This window comes from Brienomyrus brachyistius, chromosome 6, assembly GCF_023856365.1.
Source record: "Brienomyrus brachyistius isolate T26 chromosome 6, BBRACH_0.4, whole genome shotgun sequence".
NCBI classification, from domain to species: Eukaryota; Metazoa; Chordata; class Actinopteri; order Osteoglossiformes; family Mormyridae; genus Brienomyrus; species Brienomyrus brachyistius.
In genome coordinates this window covers 25,869,721-25,888,351 of record NC_064538.1, presented here as the reverse complement: position 1 = coordinate 25,888,351, position 18,631 = coordinate 25,869,721, and the positions used below count along the sequence as shown (strand labels likewise).

General features: G+C 39.1%; 1 protein-coding gene across 1 annotated transcript in view; it reads right to left on the bottom strand.

Annotated features, from left to right (window-relative positions):
- The window catches only part of LOC125745416 (SLIT-ROBO Rho GTPase-activating protein 3-like), a 55,391-nt gene that overhangs the window by 11,658 nt on the left and 25,102 nt on the right, over nucleotides 1–18,631 (bottom strand). The window contains exons 4-11 of the mRNA XM_049018297.1: nucleotides 15,578–15,640; nucleotides 13,066–13,233; nucleotides 12,401–12,529; nucleotides 9,162–9,383; nucleotides 8,165–8,266; nucleotides 4,866–5,063; nucleotides 4,438–4,522; nucleotides 2,842–2,869 (exon numbers count right to left, since the gene is read on the bottom strand). Of these exons, the coding sequence (XP_048874254.1) occupies nucleotides 2,842–2,869; nucleotides 4,438–4,522; nucleotides 4,866–5,063; nucleotides 8,165–8,266; nucleotides 9,162–9,383; nucleotides 12,401–12,529; nucleotides 13,066–13,233; nucleotides 15,578–15,640 (995 nt within the window). The remainder of the gene's footprint in view (nucleotides 1–2,841; nucleotides 2,870–4,437; nucleotides 4,523–4,865; nucleotides 5,064–8,164; nucleotides 8,267–9,161; nucleotides 9,384–12,400; nucleotides 12,530–13,065; nucleotides 13,234–15,577; nucleotides 15,641–18,631) is intronic.

Here is an 18,631-nt window from a genome sequence, read left to right as displayed (position 1 = left end):
CTGTGAAGTTTGCGTGAAATGACAGTCATGTGACAAACACTGTATAACGAAAGGGCATCTCACCAGAGGGAACAACACACTCTGAAGAGTGCTGACATTTAAAAACCCATCGGTAACACTTTACTTGATGGGGCAGAAATACTTAGTAAATACTCAGTTACTACTGAAGTACAAATCATGAATAAATACTGAACAAATATAGTCACTACTTGAGATAAGATGCATCATGATTCATTAATGATGAATAAACGTGAGATCAGTATTTTACTTGTGTTATTTATTACTTGTCCTTTAGTAGTTCCTTCAGTAGTTCACAAAGGTTTACAGAATTAACAGATATTGTAACAAATACAGTTTGCATCACAGTTCATTAATGACTAATTAACTTGAGATCAGTATGTAACTGAGATTTAGTTTATGGTTAAATAATAACATAATACTATATTATTTTTGCCCTGTCATGTGTTACCAACCCATCGTTTGCATTTTTATAAACCTCACAATGTTTGGATTCATTTAAATGACCAGACTACACACCCTTTGCCAATTTCTAGAAATATCAATGGCTACATTCCCTCAAACCATCATGAAAGCCTGGGCAGTCAAGCCCTGTATCAAAAATATGGGTGCAAAGCTACACATCAGCTACCTGTCTGTCACCATCATTAATGACATCAACAGAGTCGTTAAAGAAAAGTAATGGGCTTAGAGAGGATTAACTAGGCATCACTGCCTGTTAAAGTCTGCTGAAGGTGTGGAAGGAAACTTCCAGTAGGCCTGGGGAGAGGTGCATGGTGGGATTGCTGCCAATATCTTAGGCAAGAAGAATATGTGCGTGTTTGTGTGTGTGTGTGTGACGACTCAAACTGTGAAGCCGAGACCACCTGTCTGTAAAATAAGGATTCTCCTTTGCTGAAAAGAACATGATGTACTATGTAGACTGCTCAGTGCTGACAGGGAGACAGGCTTATGCTCTTATGTGTGTGCTACAGTTATCTAGGTTATGAATGTTATAATGAATCAAGCTAAATGGACCAATAAATAATGATATATGGGTATTTTGATTACTTGATTGTATGGTATTGATTAACATGGGATATATAAGCGGCTAGCAAGGGTCGGATGTAACAACTGGCGACTGGCTGTCTGGGCACGGGCTTAAAGGGGTGTAGAGGTGCACAAGGTCTTCACCTCTGAGACCATCACGCTCGAGGACAGGAGCCAAAGAGTTAAAAGATTGCCTATTAGTGGAGTTACAGAAATGGATAAGACCCGAGCCTTTCTGTTGTTCGGGGGGGTCACTTCTTCAGAACGGGAACACTCTGCTTCTTGACTGTCAACTCGTGGGCGCAACCTGCTCTAATGAAGAATCTTATCTAAGTCGTGTCAGAGAAACTTACTTCCATGTCTGGTGCCAAACAGAATTCAAAGACAGAAAAGTAAGCGCAGGTTTTTTTACTACCACAAAGCCAACATCGAAGGCGTCGGTCTGGTCTGTGAGTGCGGTGGGTGAGTTCCTTAATGACAGCCCTCATGAATAGCTTTAAACAGCTTATAGCTTTTCATTAAGAGTGGTCATGACTTCCCTGTACTCTGTATTACAAGAAAGTAAGGAATTATAAAGGGGTGAAAGCAAACATATTCCATATATAATGAGGCAGATAAAAATATAAACAAATATTTAACCATGCTGGTCGAAAAATGCTGCTATGATGCCACTTCGTACTTCTGGACATTGATATGAAAAGTGCAAAAGTGCAGGGGCATAGTGTGCAAATTAAGCTGCAGGGGCTACAGTAAGTGTGAAAATAAAGCTGCAAAGTGTGTAAATAAAGCTGCAAGTAATCATGCTCAGCTGCAGTATCTACGAGAGTTTCCGACACTAAGGCTACTGTTGCAGAGGAATTATGGGAAAAACAACCTGGCTCACCCATGACTCTACATCTTTTTTCCACCTGAAATCAGCAGACTATACTTTCCAAAATGATTTCTATCAGCCTGCCTTCTAATATCAGAGATCTCTATATTGCATTTACAACTTAATTTTAGTGTTGCATATGCCAGAAAAAGAGTGAAGTATGTTTAGAAGTGAATGTCAATTCACCTGTGTTCTTACAGCCCTGAATTGACTGAAGTTAGTTTTAAAACTTTATAAAAGTTAAAATCTATATAATAAAACATTTATTTACCAAATGCAACCTTTATGCTAATTGAAGCACAAAATGACACACAATGGGAGAAAAAACATACAGTATAACCAACCTGATATTAAGGTTCTTTTTTAACAGACACACTTCTAAATAGTGACTCAGTGAGTAACACCTCCAGTTCCACGGAGGTGGGTCACATCCCAGTTCCATGCCAGTGTAACTATCCCCTGGGTGATTTTCTCTTCCTGGAAACAGCTTCCAGGCTCATCATGACCTTGTACTGACTACGCCTAGCAAAGGACTAATTAATAATCCCTCTTCCAGGGTTTCAACAAGATGATATGCATAACATGACAAATTAATAACATGATCATTTCATGACTATTCAAAGTTAGACATCTTTAACCTCTGTTACATGAAGGAGAACCAGCTCCCCTGAATGAGACGACTGTTAGACCATTGGGCGTATATAACCTACTTCTGCTTTATATAAAAAATATTAATAAAAAAAACATCTGGGCCTATGAGGAGCATGATACAAGGCTGGGACACACACATATATTTTTAGGTTATAATGTTCTACTTTGTATTTTTTGTGCTACTTGACTAAACTGGCTATAAATAACCACTGACGTAAACTTATATAAGAGGGAAAAAGAACTGCATGCTCTTATTTTGACAGAAATCTTACCTTGTTGTACCAAATTCAGGCTTTTCTCCTAAAAAAGAGAGAGATAATCGGCTGAAAATCTGAATGACATAACAGCTCATATATCCCACACAATTACTCTGCACCTATGGGGGCAGCCAAGACACCTTCTGCCTTACTGCTGTACATGTAAGTCTTTCTCCCGCAGAACCATCAGTCTAATTACTGATCCCATGCATAAACTAGCATATTAAAGCCTGTATCAGAAGAGGCCTGTAGGACAATCTCTTCCTTTAAAGCAAATTTGAAACTTCACTAACAAACCTGATCCACGTTACAAAAAATAATCGCAAAACGGAAAACGCAAGACAGAAGTACTGTTTACATCATGGAAAAGCACAGAAAATTACACACGATTGTCTTTTCTAATATTCCTCCAGTGACAGAAACCACAATAAGTTTATATATAAGGTATATAAAGGTAAACAAAATACCAAGTTCATTTCACACACTGAGCCGACTAAGCTGAATATCTTTCAGACTAAATGGGATAAACATAAACAGCGATGTGCAAATGTGAAAGTACGTTGAAGATTTTACATGTCCGGATAGAATTAACAATGGCCTGGTCTTCACCAACGTTTAGAAAAATTGAGCCTTAGATAACAGAAATTTTGGGTCACGCAACAGGACAATGATCTTAAAAACAGCAAATCTACAACTGAAAGGTTAAAAAGGAAAAAGGAGAAAAATCGAGTTTTTGGAATTGCAAAGTCAAACGATAAATGAACTTGTCGACTGGAAAAATGTTTTCATTTTTTTAAATATTTTTTAAATCACCCTCTTTTGGACCCACTAAAAACTCATGACCCAAGACATTGTGCTAAGCACTAAATAAAATATATATGTATATATATTTATTATTATAATGCGACAGCAACTTCAATGATTCATGATTGATGGGAGACTATTATTTATTTATTTATATGTAGTGTAATAAAAAACTCAGTATTTTAATTTGCCAAGTTTGAACTGTGTTTATTGTGGAAAAAACAAATATGTTTTTGACATTGATGTCAAAAATTAATCTCTAGCGTGACAACCTGGCAGTTAATTTTGAGGCTTGTGACTGTAATCGCAACAAATAATGCATTAAATGGCTTCTAAACAAAAACAAAAACAGCATTATTTATTTATCGCTCTGAAATATTCAGCTTTGCAGCATATCAGGGATGACACTTTTACTGTAGTGCAAATAATTTCCTTTCCTCTTCGGAAATGAAAACAAGCATAAAGCAAAGGTCTGACTTAGAAAGACTCAGGCACATACAGTGAAAGTTTGTTTTAAGTTCCACAAGCTTAACTACCAATGCAATTTCAGGATTACTCTGAAAAAAGATAAAGTAACCTTTAATGGCCATAACACCCTGGTATTCTACTACAGATGTACTAACGTCTGGAATTCCATCCACAGCTGAAAAGTGTGCAATTACCAGTGACAGAACAGAGAATAACAATGCATAAGACGGCCTTAATGTGACTGGAAGTGAATGTGGAGAGCAAAAAAGGGGAAAAGCCTACAACGAGTCCTTCAGATGTTTCCAATAGCTTACAGCAGTGTGGCATTAAGACTCGCACCTTCTCCCAGTGTCTGTTTGAGGAGGTCATGCTTTGCCTGTAGTTTTGTGATGAGGTTGGTGCTATTCAGGAATTCTTTAAACTTCTGGAAATAGAAACATAGAGACACACATCCACAATTTCAATGCAAATGGTTCACACTTTGAACTGCAGCTAAATACTACAAGAATTTAGAGAAACAATTTGCTATTTTACATTCTAAGGCCCTTGTCATATTTTGCTTTCTAAAAACTGGACACAATGCTGCTGAAAGCTAGCCAAGCTGGTAAATGATTGGAATCATTTCCAGTGGAAGGCCATACATTTCTTTTAATTTTGTAAGAAAAATGCAAGCGGCAAGAACTCACAGTGAAATAAAAGACCCAAGAACTCACAGTAAAATAAAAGACCCAAGAACTCACAGTGAAATAAAAGACCCAAGAACTCACAGTGAAATAGAAGAGCTCTGTGTCCTGCTGGCTGGCCCTCTTCTTGGCAATGTTGGCTTTGCTCATGTAGGTTTCAGAAGAAGCCAATTTTAAGGACTCACTGGAGCGACTGTGCTGGAATGCATCTGACATATCAAAGTCCTCCACTGTAAACATGTCCTGCAGTGTCTGCATAGTGGCATCCAGAGTCTTCCTCATCTGCACCATCAACAACCACATGGTGGCATAATTCAACAAATCAATTCACCAGATATAACTGAATACAGAAACAAATTTTGGAATAATAAAGGCAATATTATGCTATTAGACACAACAAAAACTCTTTAAAACCATCAATAGCCTAAGTAGATTGCAATTTAATACATAAACCTACTCATCAATTCTGTAAATGAATACCAGCCCCAAAGATTAGCCATAATTAGCATAAGCATTATGCCGTATTAAAGATCCAACTGCACAGAATTTAGAAATGTGCACTGAATTTGTGGCTTTTTATAGGCCAATAACATCCATTCATCCATCCATTTTCTGAAACCGCTTATCCTATTCCGGGTTGTGCGTGGTCCGGAGCCTATCCCAGGGGCTGTGGGCGCAAGGCAGGGAACAACCCAGGATGGGGCACAAGCCCAAGGTCAATAACAGCTTTGAAATTTTCTTTGAAGAATAATTTCACACTGTTCACACATCTAAATTTTTGTGACAATTGTAGAAACCCGTGTATTACATTGGTTCACATCCATAACCATCCACAATCCAATAACTAATAAAATGTATGCGAAACATAAAGTAATATCCATCCATCCATTTTCCAAACCGCTTATCCTACTGGGTCGCAGAGGGACAAAGTAACATTTGATATCTTAATTTGATCCACATTTCACATATTTCATATACAAATTATATTTAAAACCATACAGAATTCAAAAATATCAACATCCAAATGAATGCATATTAGCAAAATCCATATTATGACTACAACAGCTATTGTAATTCTTTATGAAAGTCTATAACCTTATTTGCAGCAACAAACCAGCTTGAGCTGTTTAGGAATTACACTCATTTTCATATACTGTCCCTAATTTTCAGGGTCTCGAAAATAATTACACAAACTAATATAATCATAAACGAAACGATCATTTGGTTGAAAATCCTTTGCAGCTACTGACAGCCTGAAGTCTAGGTCCCAGAAACCTAATGTTGGGTTTCACCCTTAGTAATGCTTTGCTAGACCTTTACTGCAGCCATCTTCAGTTGCTGCTTGTTTGTCAGTCTCTGTGCCTTCAGCAAGTGAAATGCATGTTCCACTGCATCACTGCATGAGGTCAAGTGACTGACTCAGCCATTGAAGAATATTCCACTTGGTCTTAGTTCATTGTCCATCTGTACCAAGAACAGCATTCAGCTGAATCTGAGCAGACAGTCTAACCGAATGAAAGATTCACTAGACCTGCTATCACGTGACTGCAAGTGCAACAATTTGCCTGCCATAATGCTGAAACAATCCTTCACACTGCCATTTCTGACTGCAGAAACAGGCATGGATCCTGGTTCGGTGATATGGATTACTGAACATTTTTTTTTTTAAATTACATTTTTTTTTTCATTTAATGGTCAACCATTATTCCATCCATTTTCCAAACCGCTTATCCTTCTGGGTCGCGGGGGGTCCAGAGCCTATCCTGGAAGCAATGTGCACGAGGCAGGGAACAACCCAGGATGCGGGGCCAGCCGATCGCAGGGCACACTCACACACCGTTCACTCTCACATGCATTCCTACGGGCAATTTAGTAACTTCAATTAGCCTCAGCATGTCTTTGTACTGTGGGGGGAAACCGGAGTACCCGGAGGAAAACCCACGACGACATGGGGAGAACATGCAAACTCCACACACAGGCGGAGACTCGAACCCGGGTCCCAGAGGTGTGAGGCAACAGCGCTAACCACTGCACCACCATGCCGCCCCCAAACCTTATTACTAGCATTTTAGCACTTTGTGCTCAGTATGTTGCAACGACATTCAGAATTATAGTTTGATGGGACTGAGGATGTCAGCTTGTGTTCAGGCTGTTGAGGCAATACCTGTTCCTGTTGTTATTTTACAGTACTAAAAAAAGAGCTTTTACTTAAATGTTTATTCATTTAAAACCAGCCTAATTCAGTGTGTTACCAGATCATCACGCTCACATATATCCCATTGAGAAATACTGCTAATTTGTGATTGGGTATGGGCCTCTAAATTGGAGAAAATAATTAGTTCGGGTTGGTGGCGGGTGGATCATTTAAGTGTACATGCGGATTAGGATGGTGTCAGAGCCGATCCATGCGTCACTACTAATATTATTACTAATATAATGGTTGACCATTAAATATATATTGTTTTGATTTTTTGAAAAATAATGTCCAATGTAAAAGTAATATCCAATAAATAATGTTCCAGATATAAACTAATAATTATAACTGTAGATGGTCTCATGTATGACATTTGCAAGAAAATTATTTGTCACTTACAGTATATCGTTTTACATACGAACAACATTGGCGTATAGCTGGTAATATGCCTATAATGTCCAGTAAATATATGACATTGGTATATCCTTATACACTTCAGAATTCATCCTGCTGCTTCTGTCAGCTGTCATATCATCCACAAACACAAGGGACCCAGTTTCACTGGCAGCCATACATGCCGTCCCATGTTATAACACTGCCTCCCCCATGTCTCACAGATGCTTCAGATCACGAGCTGTTCCATCCCTCCTCTATACTCTGCTCTTCGCATCATTCTGGTACAGGTTGATCTGTCCAAGAAATATTGTTCCAGAACTAGACAGGCTGTTTTAAAAGTCAAATCTAGCATTCTTATTCTTGATACTTACCAGTGGTTTGCATCTTGGGGTAAACCCTCTGTATCTACTTTCATGAAATCTTAAGTGTAAACCTTGACAATAAAACGCCTACCTCCTGCCGAGTGATTTTCACTGGATTAGATGTTTTTAAGGGGTTTTTCTTCACAAAGATCTCTCTGCTAATCTTGCTATCTTTCTGAAGAGGTTGTTTTGTTATCTCAGCCTAATAACAGTCTATTTTACTTGCATTGACACCTCTTTGGTGTTCATGTTGAGCAACAACAGCAACAGAGTCCAAATTAAAATACCACACTTTGAATCAACTCTAGGTCTTTTATCAGCTTGACAGAGCATGAATTGATGATGCAGCAACACACATCTGGCCAAGGAACAGCTGAACAGGTAATGGTCCAAGCAACATTCCTCCTCGCCATCTGATAACAAGGTCTCACCTCCTCATTCTCAATCTTCAGTGTGGAGAGTCGTGACTGCAGTTGATGGTACCGCATCAGAAGCTCGGTTTGCACCGGCGGCTGAGCAGTTACCAGACAAATCTGAGAGGAACACATGCGACCCTCAAGTTTACTGTAAAACAATATCACTAGTTGTCTAATGCTACAGTACAGAACTCTGTTGCCTGTGAGTTTTTTTCTTCAAAAGTTGAGATGAGAAAAAAGAAGAGAAAAAATATATAGTATTAACATATACTAACTGGCCACCTTATTAGTTACACCTTGTTGGCACCAGCTTGGACCCCCTTTTGCCTTTAGAACTGCGTTAATTCTTCATGGCATAGATTCAGCAAGGTGCTTGAAACGTTCCTCAAAGGCTTTAACCATGCTGACATGATACATCACAAAGTTGCAGCAGATATGTTGGCTGCATCTTCATGATACGGATCTCATAAGTGCTTTATTGGATTGCAGTGGAGTGCATTCTTATCTGACCTCTGCATTTTTTTTTTGCAAAGAGAACTGCCGCTCACTGGATATTTTTCCTTGTTTGGCCAATTTTCTAAACCCTAGAGATGGTTGTACGTGAAAATCTCAATAGATCAGCAGTTTCATAATTACTCACAGCAGGCTACAATGGTTGACCAACAGTCATATCACACTCAAAGTCACTTAAATCAATTACCGCCCCCCAATCTGGTGTTTGATGTAAACATTATCTGAAGCTCCTGTCTGTATCTGCCTGATTTAACATACGGTGCTGCTGACAAATGATTGGCTGATTAGATATTTGCTTCAACGAGCAGCTGAAGAAGTGTACCCAATAAAGTGGCCAGTGAGTGTAGTTGAAAAAAGTAAAGACCACAAGATCAAACCAAATTTTTATACTATTTATATAAACAGAACATAGTGCTTTAGCATTTTTATATCAGCATGCTGTCTGGGTTAAAGCATTCCCTCTACAAGTATAATGTGAGAGTATATGTCCGGGATTCACCTCGTCGCCCATGTGTGGCTGGTACTCAAAGCGTATGGGAGGGCAGAAAACCTGATTATACATGTCCATGATCTTGTGCTTGTCGCTGCGGGCATCCAGATTGTCCACAGCATTCTCGATGATGTCCAGGCCTTCATGGCGTGACGACTCCAGGCTGTACTCTGCTGACAGGTATGTCCTGAAGGTGCGAGCCAAGTTTGCATGGTAGCCTAGATCACAGCACTGAAAGGAGGAGGAGAGATGCCTTCGTTACAGGTTAGAATAACAACAGTAGTGTTGAGAGAAATTCAAAGAAAGTCAAAGAAAACAAAGCATTTAGAACTGAAATCAACAGACTGAAGAATCAGTAAGAAGAATCAAGTGGAGGCAATGCAGCAGTTCATTGGTAGGATTGCAGCCTCATGCCTCCTGAGTTGGGGGCTCCTGTCCCCCACTGCTCCAGGTTTCTCCACAAACCTTTGTTTTGGTCAGGTGGTGTCTCTAAAATTCTCATAGTGTGTGTGGCATGTGAGGCCTGTGTTGATCTAGCATCGTCTCCAAGGTAAACTATATGGACAAAAGTACTGGGACAGCTGGCTATTACTATTATTACCTCAAGGAACTTTTATGATATCCCACTCTAAATCCATGGGCATAAAAACGAGGTTGGTTCCTTCTTTGCAGTTAAAACAGCTGCCACCCTTCTGGGAAGGCTTTCCGCAACATTTTGAAGTTTGTCTGAGGGAATTTTAGCCCATTTATGGAGAAAGCCATCTGTGAGGTCAGGCACCGATGTTGGATGTGAAGATCTGGTTTGACTTACCACATTCATAAGATCGAATGTTGTTTGTAGTTCACCTTCCATTTGCTGCCACTAGGCGGCGTTGCTTCACCCAGTATTTAATCAGTTCTAGTTGTTCACCCATACAATATGCGCCAAAACCATACGTATTCCCCATCTGGGGAATATAGTAACTACTTGTAGTAACCATGCCGCCCCCGAAAAAGAAAACCGTATTTTAAATTAGCCAATACAGTAACATTACAAATAATAGGAGCCTCTTTTGTCACCTCAATAACCCAAATTTTACCAAAATAACCCACATTATTAAAATCATACTAACAATAATTGAATCTAAAGAAGACTGAATGGATGTATTTACTAATTTCAGCAGCTAAATTTGTAGCCTATCCATCCATCCATTTTCCAAACCGCTTATCCTACTGGGTCACGGGGGGTCCTGAGCCTATCCCGGAAGCAATGGGCACGAGGCAGGGAACAACCCAGGATGGGGGGCCAGCCCATCGCAGGGCACACTCACACATCATTCACTCTCACATGCATTCCTACGGGCAATTTAGCAAGTCCAATTAGCCTCAGCATGTCTTTGGACTGTGGGGGGAAACCGGAGTACCCGGAGGAAACCCCACGACGACATGGGGAGAACATGCAAACTCCACACACATGTGACCCAGGCGGAGATTCAAACCCGGGTCTCAGAGGTGTGAGGCGACAGTGCTGACCACTGCACAACCATGCCGCCCCCTGTAGCCTATCCTAAACCCACAAATAATTTAATGAATATATACATTTTAAAACATTTACATGAAGTTTCAAAAGTCAACAATCACAGTTTCCGTGACGAATATTATCGTTGATTTTTACTACGACTTGTAATTATTCAGAAGACTGAGCTATTTTGGAACGTTTTTTAAAGATGATGATCATTGTTTTGTCTTATCGCATGATATACTGCCTCCGCACTGACCCTCACAATGCTGCATGATCACACGTGTACAACGTGAATTCCAACTGCTGTCAGTGAAGTGCACGCATGCGGTTCACAAGTCGCGTGTCCTCCATCATGCTGATACTGAATACTCTCTCTCTCTCTCTCTCTCTCACACACACACACACACAGCAGACACTATTAATAATGCAGTCGAACTGAATTAAGAATGCACTTAGCCCGGACAGATTTTCAGATGCTGTTTCTTTTTTTAAAAAATTCATATTTAGGTGAATATTTAGCATTAAATTGTATTTTTATCTCTTAAAATAATTACCGAGGTCCGGACCTCGGTGACCTCATAGCTGGCTATGGCCCTGCCACCACAGTACATCATAGGATATGTTCTTCATACTGTAGGAAGAGACAGGTTGAAAAGTGAGTGTCCACTCGTGGTTGTCCTCAGTTTTTACGCCCATGTATATGCAGGGAGTGATGCATCTTCCAATTGAAAATCCAGACAGCAGAGAATTACTATGCACTGATATTATAAAATTAACATTATGGTATACAGAAGCGGGACTACAGTATAACCTCAAGTCTTCCCAGGTCATACAGTCCAAGTCGGGTCCAAGTCTCGAGTCATTTGTTCTCAAGTTCAAGTCGAGTCCAAGATTATCCATCAGTTTTGCCAAGTCGAGTTATACTGTCCCCTTCATAAGCTGTTTATAATTTTTTTTAGTAATGATGTCATGTGAAACCTAGCCCATTACGTATATGTAAGAAGCCCAAACTTTAACATGGCTGGAGTAGCCTGTCCTACACTTAAATTTGTGACTCAAGCCTGAGTTAAGTCACGAGTCTGGTCCCCACCTCTGGTATATGTGCATGTGCCCTGCACTGGACTGGAATCCCATCCAGGGTGTACCCTAGCCTTGTGTCCTATGCTGCCTAGGATTGGCTCCTGGTGACCCAGACCTGCAAGTGCTTAGATATTAATGTGCAACTTATAGTAATGTGCAGCTGCCTGTACATTTGTCATAGAACCTGTTTATAATTATTTAGGTATTTCCCAAGTAAAATAATTCCAGCAATATGAACTTATTCAACTACTCCGAGAGGCTAAACGGTACATATCTGTGACTAACCTTGCAACTTACTGTTACATACTACAGGCAATTTATGGATACTAATTCACCTAATCATACAGTACAATCCAGAACTGCAGGAGGAAACTGAGGTAACCTGAGGGAAGTCATTGGAGTATGAGGAGAATGTGAGGAGAAGCAAACTTCACACACACTGAGCAGGATGCAAGTATCCAGCCTTAAATATGGACGTCAGGCCGCAGTGAACCGCCACTGTCAGGCCGCAGTGCTAACCACTGAACAACCATGCCAGCACAAATTAAATAAGCATGACTGTAAAAATATCTATAAGTATCTATAAATTAAAGACTGATAATCTGCATACAAGGCAGCCATAACAAAGAGAGTATTACATACACATGCAAATCAGATGTGTACTTACATCTATCATATCAGAGACATCGTGGATGTAATATTTTCCCACAACAGCATTGGTTGCCGCCAGGTTCAATAAGTAGTCATTCCGTGCCTTTGTGCATTTCAGCTTGTTTTCAAAATACTTGGCTTGTCTCTGGGGTTCAAAACAACAAACATCATATCTGCTCCTATTGTGCATATAACCACAGTATTATATTTGAAACTTTATAAAAGAGTCAGAAAGCCTTCTTAAAATGTCTATGGTCTGCTTAATATAGCTAATTGAAGAACATTATAAATCTTCATCACGTGATGGGAGAAACAATAGTGCACTGAAGCCAAGTTATTTATGAGTTCCCTTTTGTTACAGGAACATCATAATATTGATAATGATTCTTACATAATAATTCATTAACAACACATTTACATATTCAGGAAATATCTGAATAAATGGCACATACTAATCAGAGGTCTTGATACTGCAGTGCCAGACCAACACCTCATTTTACCTCAGCTACACGTTACACCTACTGTAGGTAGTTTCTTATGGTCGAATGAATGCATGCTTTGTGAAACAGTAAACATTTAGATTCCAGGACACTGCTTACAGAATTGGAAAAGCTTTTTATGCTTTTAGGAAGAGAGCAAAATGCTGTATCCTTGCACCAGATCAGGAATGAAGGTCCTTACCTTTTCTTTCATCTTCTCGATCTTCCTAACAGTGCTGCGTCGTGGTGCTCGATCCTCGTTGGAATCACCCAGTTTGCTGAATTGCTTCTCCTCCTGCTTCTCAGCCTCCTTCAGCTTGTTCTCTGCACTGCTACTCTCCGTATGGTACATGTGGTATGTCTTCATAACCTAATTCAGCGTGAGATTATATCCTGTCAGTGCATTTATTGTATTAAATGGTCTGTTAATCTTTGTTGTTAATAACAATGCTTGTTTAATTGGAAGAATTTTCATTTACAAGATGTTTATAAATCCTTTTAAATCTGGTACACACTCTTGCAATGGTAAATAGCCATTAAGCATCTACACTGAGCCAGAAGACATACTGTATATGTATCTTAAGAGCTGCTTTGTGCCAAGAAATATCTCTCTGTTCATAAATATGATCTTCTATTATCTACGGAAGAGCTGTTTCATTGCCATAAGATTTTTATATACACCAGTTGCCATTTTCCCATAATTCCATATTCATGCAATTTATTCCCACTCATAATTTTAGAAATGGTGTTAAACTACATCTGGAATAAAACCAGTTAGAGAAATTTCACCCATAATAAATAGTCCACAACTGTAGTGTAAATATAATTTTGCAAAAGCCTGAACATGAAATGGTAATTTGCTTTTTATACTTAAAAATTGTTTCAGCAGATTGACTTACATCCATTACTTTTATCACAGAGTTCAGAGTAAAGCAATTACTCAGTTTGCAAAATAGATTCTAATTTTCCTAAATCCCGGTCCCTCACTAAGACACATATACATTAAAACTATGTTTTTCTTAGAGTTACGAATTAGTCAAACACTTACAATACTAGAGATGGGTGTTTCAGGCATAATTACTATTTGAATTTCACCAGTCAATATTTGAGAGAAATGGAGCATGGATCAAAATATTTATTTATTTCCATACAAAATTAGATATAACTCATTGCAAAAGGATAATGTAAAACATCAAAAAAGTAGCTTGAATAAATTAACCTGAATCAAATTAAACTGAGATGCTTGCTGTAGCATTCAATAACGATTGGCTGTGCAATGGCAATTAGAGCAGTCAAGATTATTCGATTAAACTCGATTATTAAAAAGCATCCATTGAAATTTCACAATAATTTCATTAACAATACTTCTTTGGCTTATAGGCTACTATTCCTTTAATTTATTTCTATACAAAATTATTAATCAATCTTTGCTGCAAAAGGATAACTTTCATCAATTTTCTCTAAATGTATTGTAACTGCTTGCCCCATTGAGGGTCACAGAGGGTCTGGAGCTGATGTGTGAAAAGCAGTGGACAACCCAGGATGGGGTGCCAAGCCACTGCAGGGCAACCTCACACTGCATTCACACCGATACAGTACCTACTGTAAAGGTAACTCCAGTTCACCTGAGCATGTTTTTTTGACTGAGGCTGGGGGGTTGAGAGGATCGGAGGAAACAACACAGGCAGAACATGCAAACTGAAACGTGGCAAAGACTTGAACCCTCATCCAAGAGGAATGAGGCAACAGTGCGAACCACTGAACCACCATTCCACTCCCAACAGGAGAGCATAAAATGTTAAAAGCAGCCTTGAAACTATGGCTGAACAGAAGTCAAAAATTTATATCGTGGTATTTATAAAAACAAAAAAACAAGCTGATTATTTACTAAAAAATAAACTACAACCAAACAGAACCTGGTACTATCTACCAATATAGCCTGCCTTTGCTGGTAAAGGCAAGTCAGTATTTTCTGGTGACATTCCGGTTAACTCAACAAAAAGTCTCTACTGGTATATTGACAATTCACTCTTTCACTCGTTTTATTAAGAATGAATTTTACAGAACGTGAATTTCAAGAACATTTTTAACAACCATAACTACCTAGATATACATATAAAACTAAGAGCAGTAGCCTAATCAGATTCTCTTGCCAAGAGCTGTGCCTAAAGCGGCAAAGTTGTGCTGACAAATCAGCATCGTCTCTATGGAATCCAAAATATTTCCATACAGTGAAAGACGAATGAAAGCCTTCTGGTGATCATGTTCATCTTACTCATCTTTGTTAAATTTCTCATTAGGGCGTCATGCTAGGAGTGAGCCAGGATGGAAATGATTATGATTAACTTGAAGACCGCATGCAGAGCTCACACAAAAACAGTGGAGGCAAACTTCAGAACAAATAAACTGTAAACCACAACTAATTATATAAATAAATAAAATAAAAACTAAAAATGAGATCTGAAGCAGAATTAAGAAAAACGGAAAAATAATACAAAGCAGGAAGGCACTTTACACCTTCATTGTACATTTTCTCATTAAGTAGATATCCTTTTCCTGAGTAAAAGCAATAACCAGTCACTATAGTCTAATATAAGAATTATTATTTTTTTACAATTATTTATATATGAATAAATACAGAACAAAAAAACTCATATGAAAATGAAGAATTGATTAGCTTATGCCCAAGCTACATAAAATGACTGAATACTCACCGTGTAAAGTTCATTTGTAACCTTCAGTAGCTCCTCTTGCATCTGCATTCCAATTTCCTTGCTCTGAAAACAGATAAGCTTACTTTAAGGAAATTAAATAAAAGATCAATAATTTGTTAATTTTTTTGGTCATACATAATTATGTAAATGGATTACATGGATATGCTTTATTCTTCAATAAACGTACGTTAACATTATATCAATGTTTCTCAACCACTTGTCTGCAGCAGCTATGCATGACATGAACCCCATCGCCACTGAAAATCATCAAGGGGATAGAACTGGGTGGTATAAACTGTATATCGACTTATCATTATATGAAATTTAAATGATAAGAGAAGGAAAACCTTCAAAAGACACTGGTTGATAGCGTACATTAGCCTATCACATTAAAGAAATGAGCACGATTCCAATCAATCATATAGTCTTTTAAGAATAGACAAGCTACGGCCCAACACAAGTACAGCAAGATGAGACAGTGAAGCACTCCAAATGCTACTGTTTTGATAATATACTGTGGCAGAGATAAGCACCCCCTCAGAGGAAGCTTTCAGTGTTGATGACGAAACAGACAACAGCAGTAACGTTGTTTTTTTACAAAGGACATATTGTCGATAAGGTAAAAAGTAGTTGGTAGTGTGGCAGGACGTGTTGCAATTTAAAGTTCGACACGCAACATGCTGATGTTATGTACTGCAAACTTTCAGAGGCATTAGCTTTGACGGAAACGGATTTGTCGCTAAAATATCCAATGCCATCGTTTCAATCTATAGAACAGCTTCAATGCTGAGTGAGTATGAATAATGCTCTAGCTATTGTGGTTACTTCCTTTAACATGCTCCGGGGCAATATACCTCCCTGGGTAGAGTCGAATACAAAAACACACACAAAAAAATACCAATTAACAAAGAAAATGTATAACATGACGTTCATGCAGCACCATGGGTTGTCATACTTGTACTGGCTTTCTGTAAAAGTCACGTAGTGTGTGTGCCTTAGCTGCCACAGCCTTGGTATATAATGGCTTTTCATGCAGAGAAAATATTTTATGAATTACGCTGTGAAAGGAAAACAAACATAAACTGCTGAAAAATTCCTAGAGGTGGTGTTTTCCTGGCACAGAAAGGCAGAAAAACAACATTACAAATGGTGACACCTTTGCTCTACTTGAAAATTCCTTCCTAATGCATGAAAATGGTAATAGAATATTCCACATTTATGAAAAGAATACAGAATTTGGTGTCTCTGTTCATCATCCATCCATCCATCCATCCATCCATCCATCCATCCATCCATCCATCCATCCATCCATCCATCCCTTCCCAAAACTTCTTACCAAGTCTAACTTACTTAAAGCATTGCATCTTTAAAGTGAAGTTAAGCAATATGCTTCACATACTATATATGTAAGTGAACTATTGTATGTTCCCACTGACACATCCTGCCCGCCATATCCACCTGACCCTCCTGTTTCCTCCCTAGCGTGACCCTAACAAGCCACGTCTGTTACTCATCTGTTTGATCTCTCATTCCTGACCCTAGTGTTAATCACACTCGGCGAGCTTGTGCATGCACTGCGGTCAATGCATTGTCGCCAACCAATAGAAAGAATGCATCAAACCGGGAGCAGAAATCAAAATGGAGGTGAAACTTATACTGTCCGTGTATAAGTTTCCAGACCTATATGACACAAGCTTACCATCTTAACTAGCAAAGGTAGCGCTGGTGCCTTTTTCTTAGCGTGCAAAATATACATTACTGCCACTGACTGTGAGCAGAGTAACAACAAAATGACGGGAGAGTGTTTTGAAAAATGCCTAATTTTTTGCAGCGAACCCTGTGGCGGGTCCAGTGCATTGAGCACAAGCCTGTCTTCTGAAGGGATACCCCAATCCCACAGCAGGCAGAGCGCATGCAACGTTTGGTCTGAAAGCCCCATTGGACCACATCCACGAAGGCAAGCGTTTTGGTTTTAATAAGCATATTTAGCTAATGAAACTAAAGCAAACTAAAGTGAACAGGCTTATAAAATTGCACTTTTCAACCCAGCAGCAAAACAGCACGAGCTTTTTGTTTTTTGTGTAAACCCATAATATAACTCATTTTGTTTCAGCCAAGAAACACTTCACAATCACACTTTTTTTCCATGGCAAGCGCTCTCTCATGACGTAATATTCACCCGTCCAGCGCCTTTCGCAAGTGCCGGCCAGTTCGCTGCAGGAGGTGTGAACACGTAAGTGAATTTTTTGCCTGCGTTGAGCAGTTCGCCGGTTACCGTGGGGAGGGCACCTTACTCCACACCTCCCATCGTGATCTTGTTCATTTCTAGTTTATATCCAATAACATCAAAAAATCCCAGTTTCTCTGCCCCCAACGCTTGCCCTTGAGTCTTTCGTCCTTTTTGTGACATCTGCCCTCTGTTCTGCTTATTTTTCAGTAATCCTTACTGTATATCTATTATTCTATATCTTTCATCATGGAATGTAATATGCACTAGTCAATACAAGTATGGAGTTCAGGAAACAATATGCTGAAATACACATTGTGGCACTGACATTTCTGTGTCAAGATTCAGCTTTGCTTAAAACTAAATACTTTCATAACCACTACAAGTATATGGGAGCTGCAATCCAGCATCATAGCTACAACGAAAAAGGCCATATTTTCCTGTTTAAAATCTGCATTGTAAGAATCTTGAATGGTGACAGGTGGGTGGTTTAACTTTCACACTCCAGACTCTCTGCCCCTGCTGTGTGTAATTTTGCTCTTCATGCTCCTCTCACCTTGGATGATGTACAACACAGATAGGAGACACCCTACAAGGTCTCAGGACTGACGGACATGTGCCAGCACAGGTTTCACTAAGCAGGCTGGCACTGCTCACAGCTGAAAACTCTAATAAGAGCCTGGTTGCTCTCTGCAAATTATTTTCCACTCACAGGTTAACTTCTGTTACCTATCATACAAAGGTCATAATTCAATGCATGCCTTGCAGGATGCACAGCAAGGTTCTCTTTTTTCCGTATTTGCATGCTACAGCTGGGCTCCCCAGCT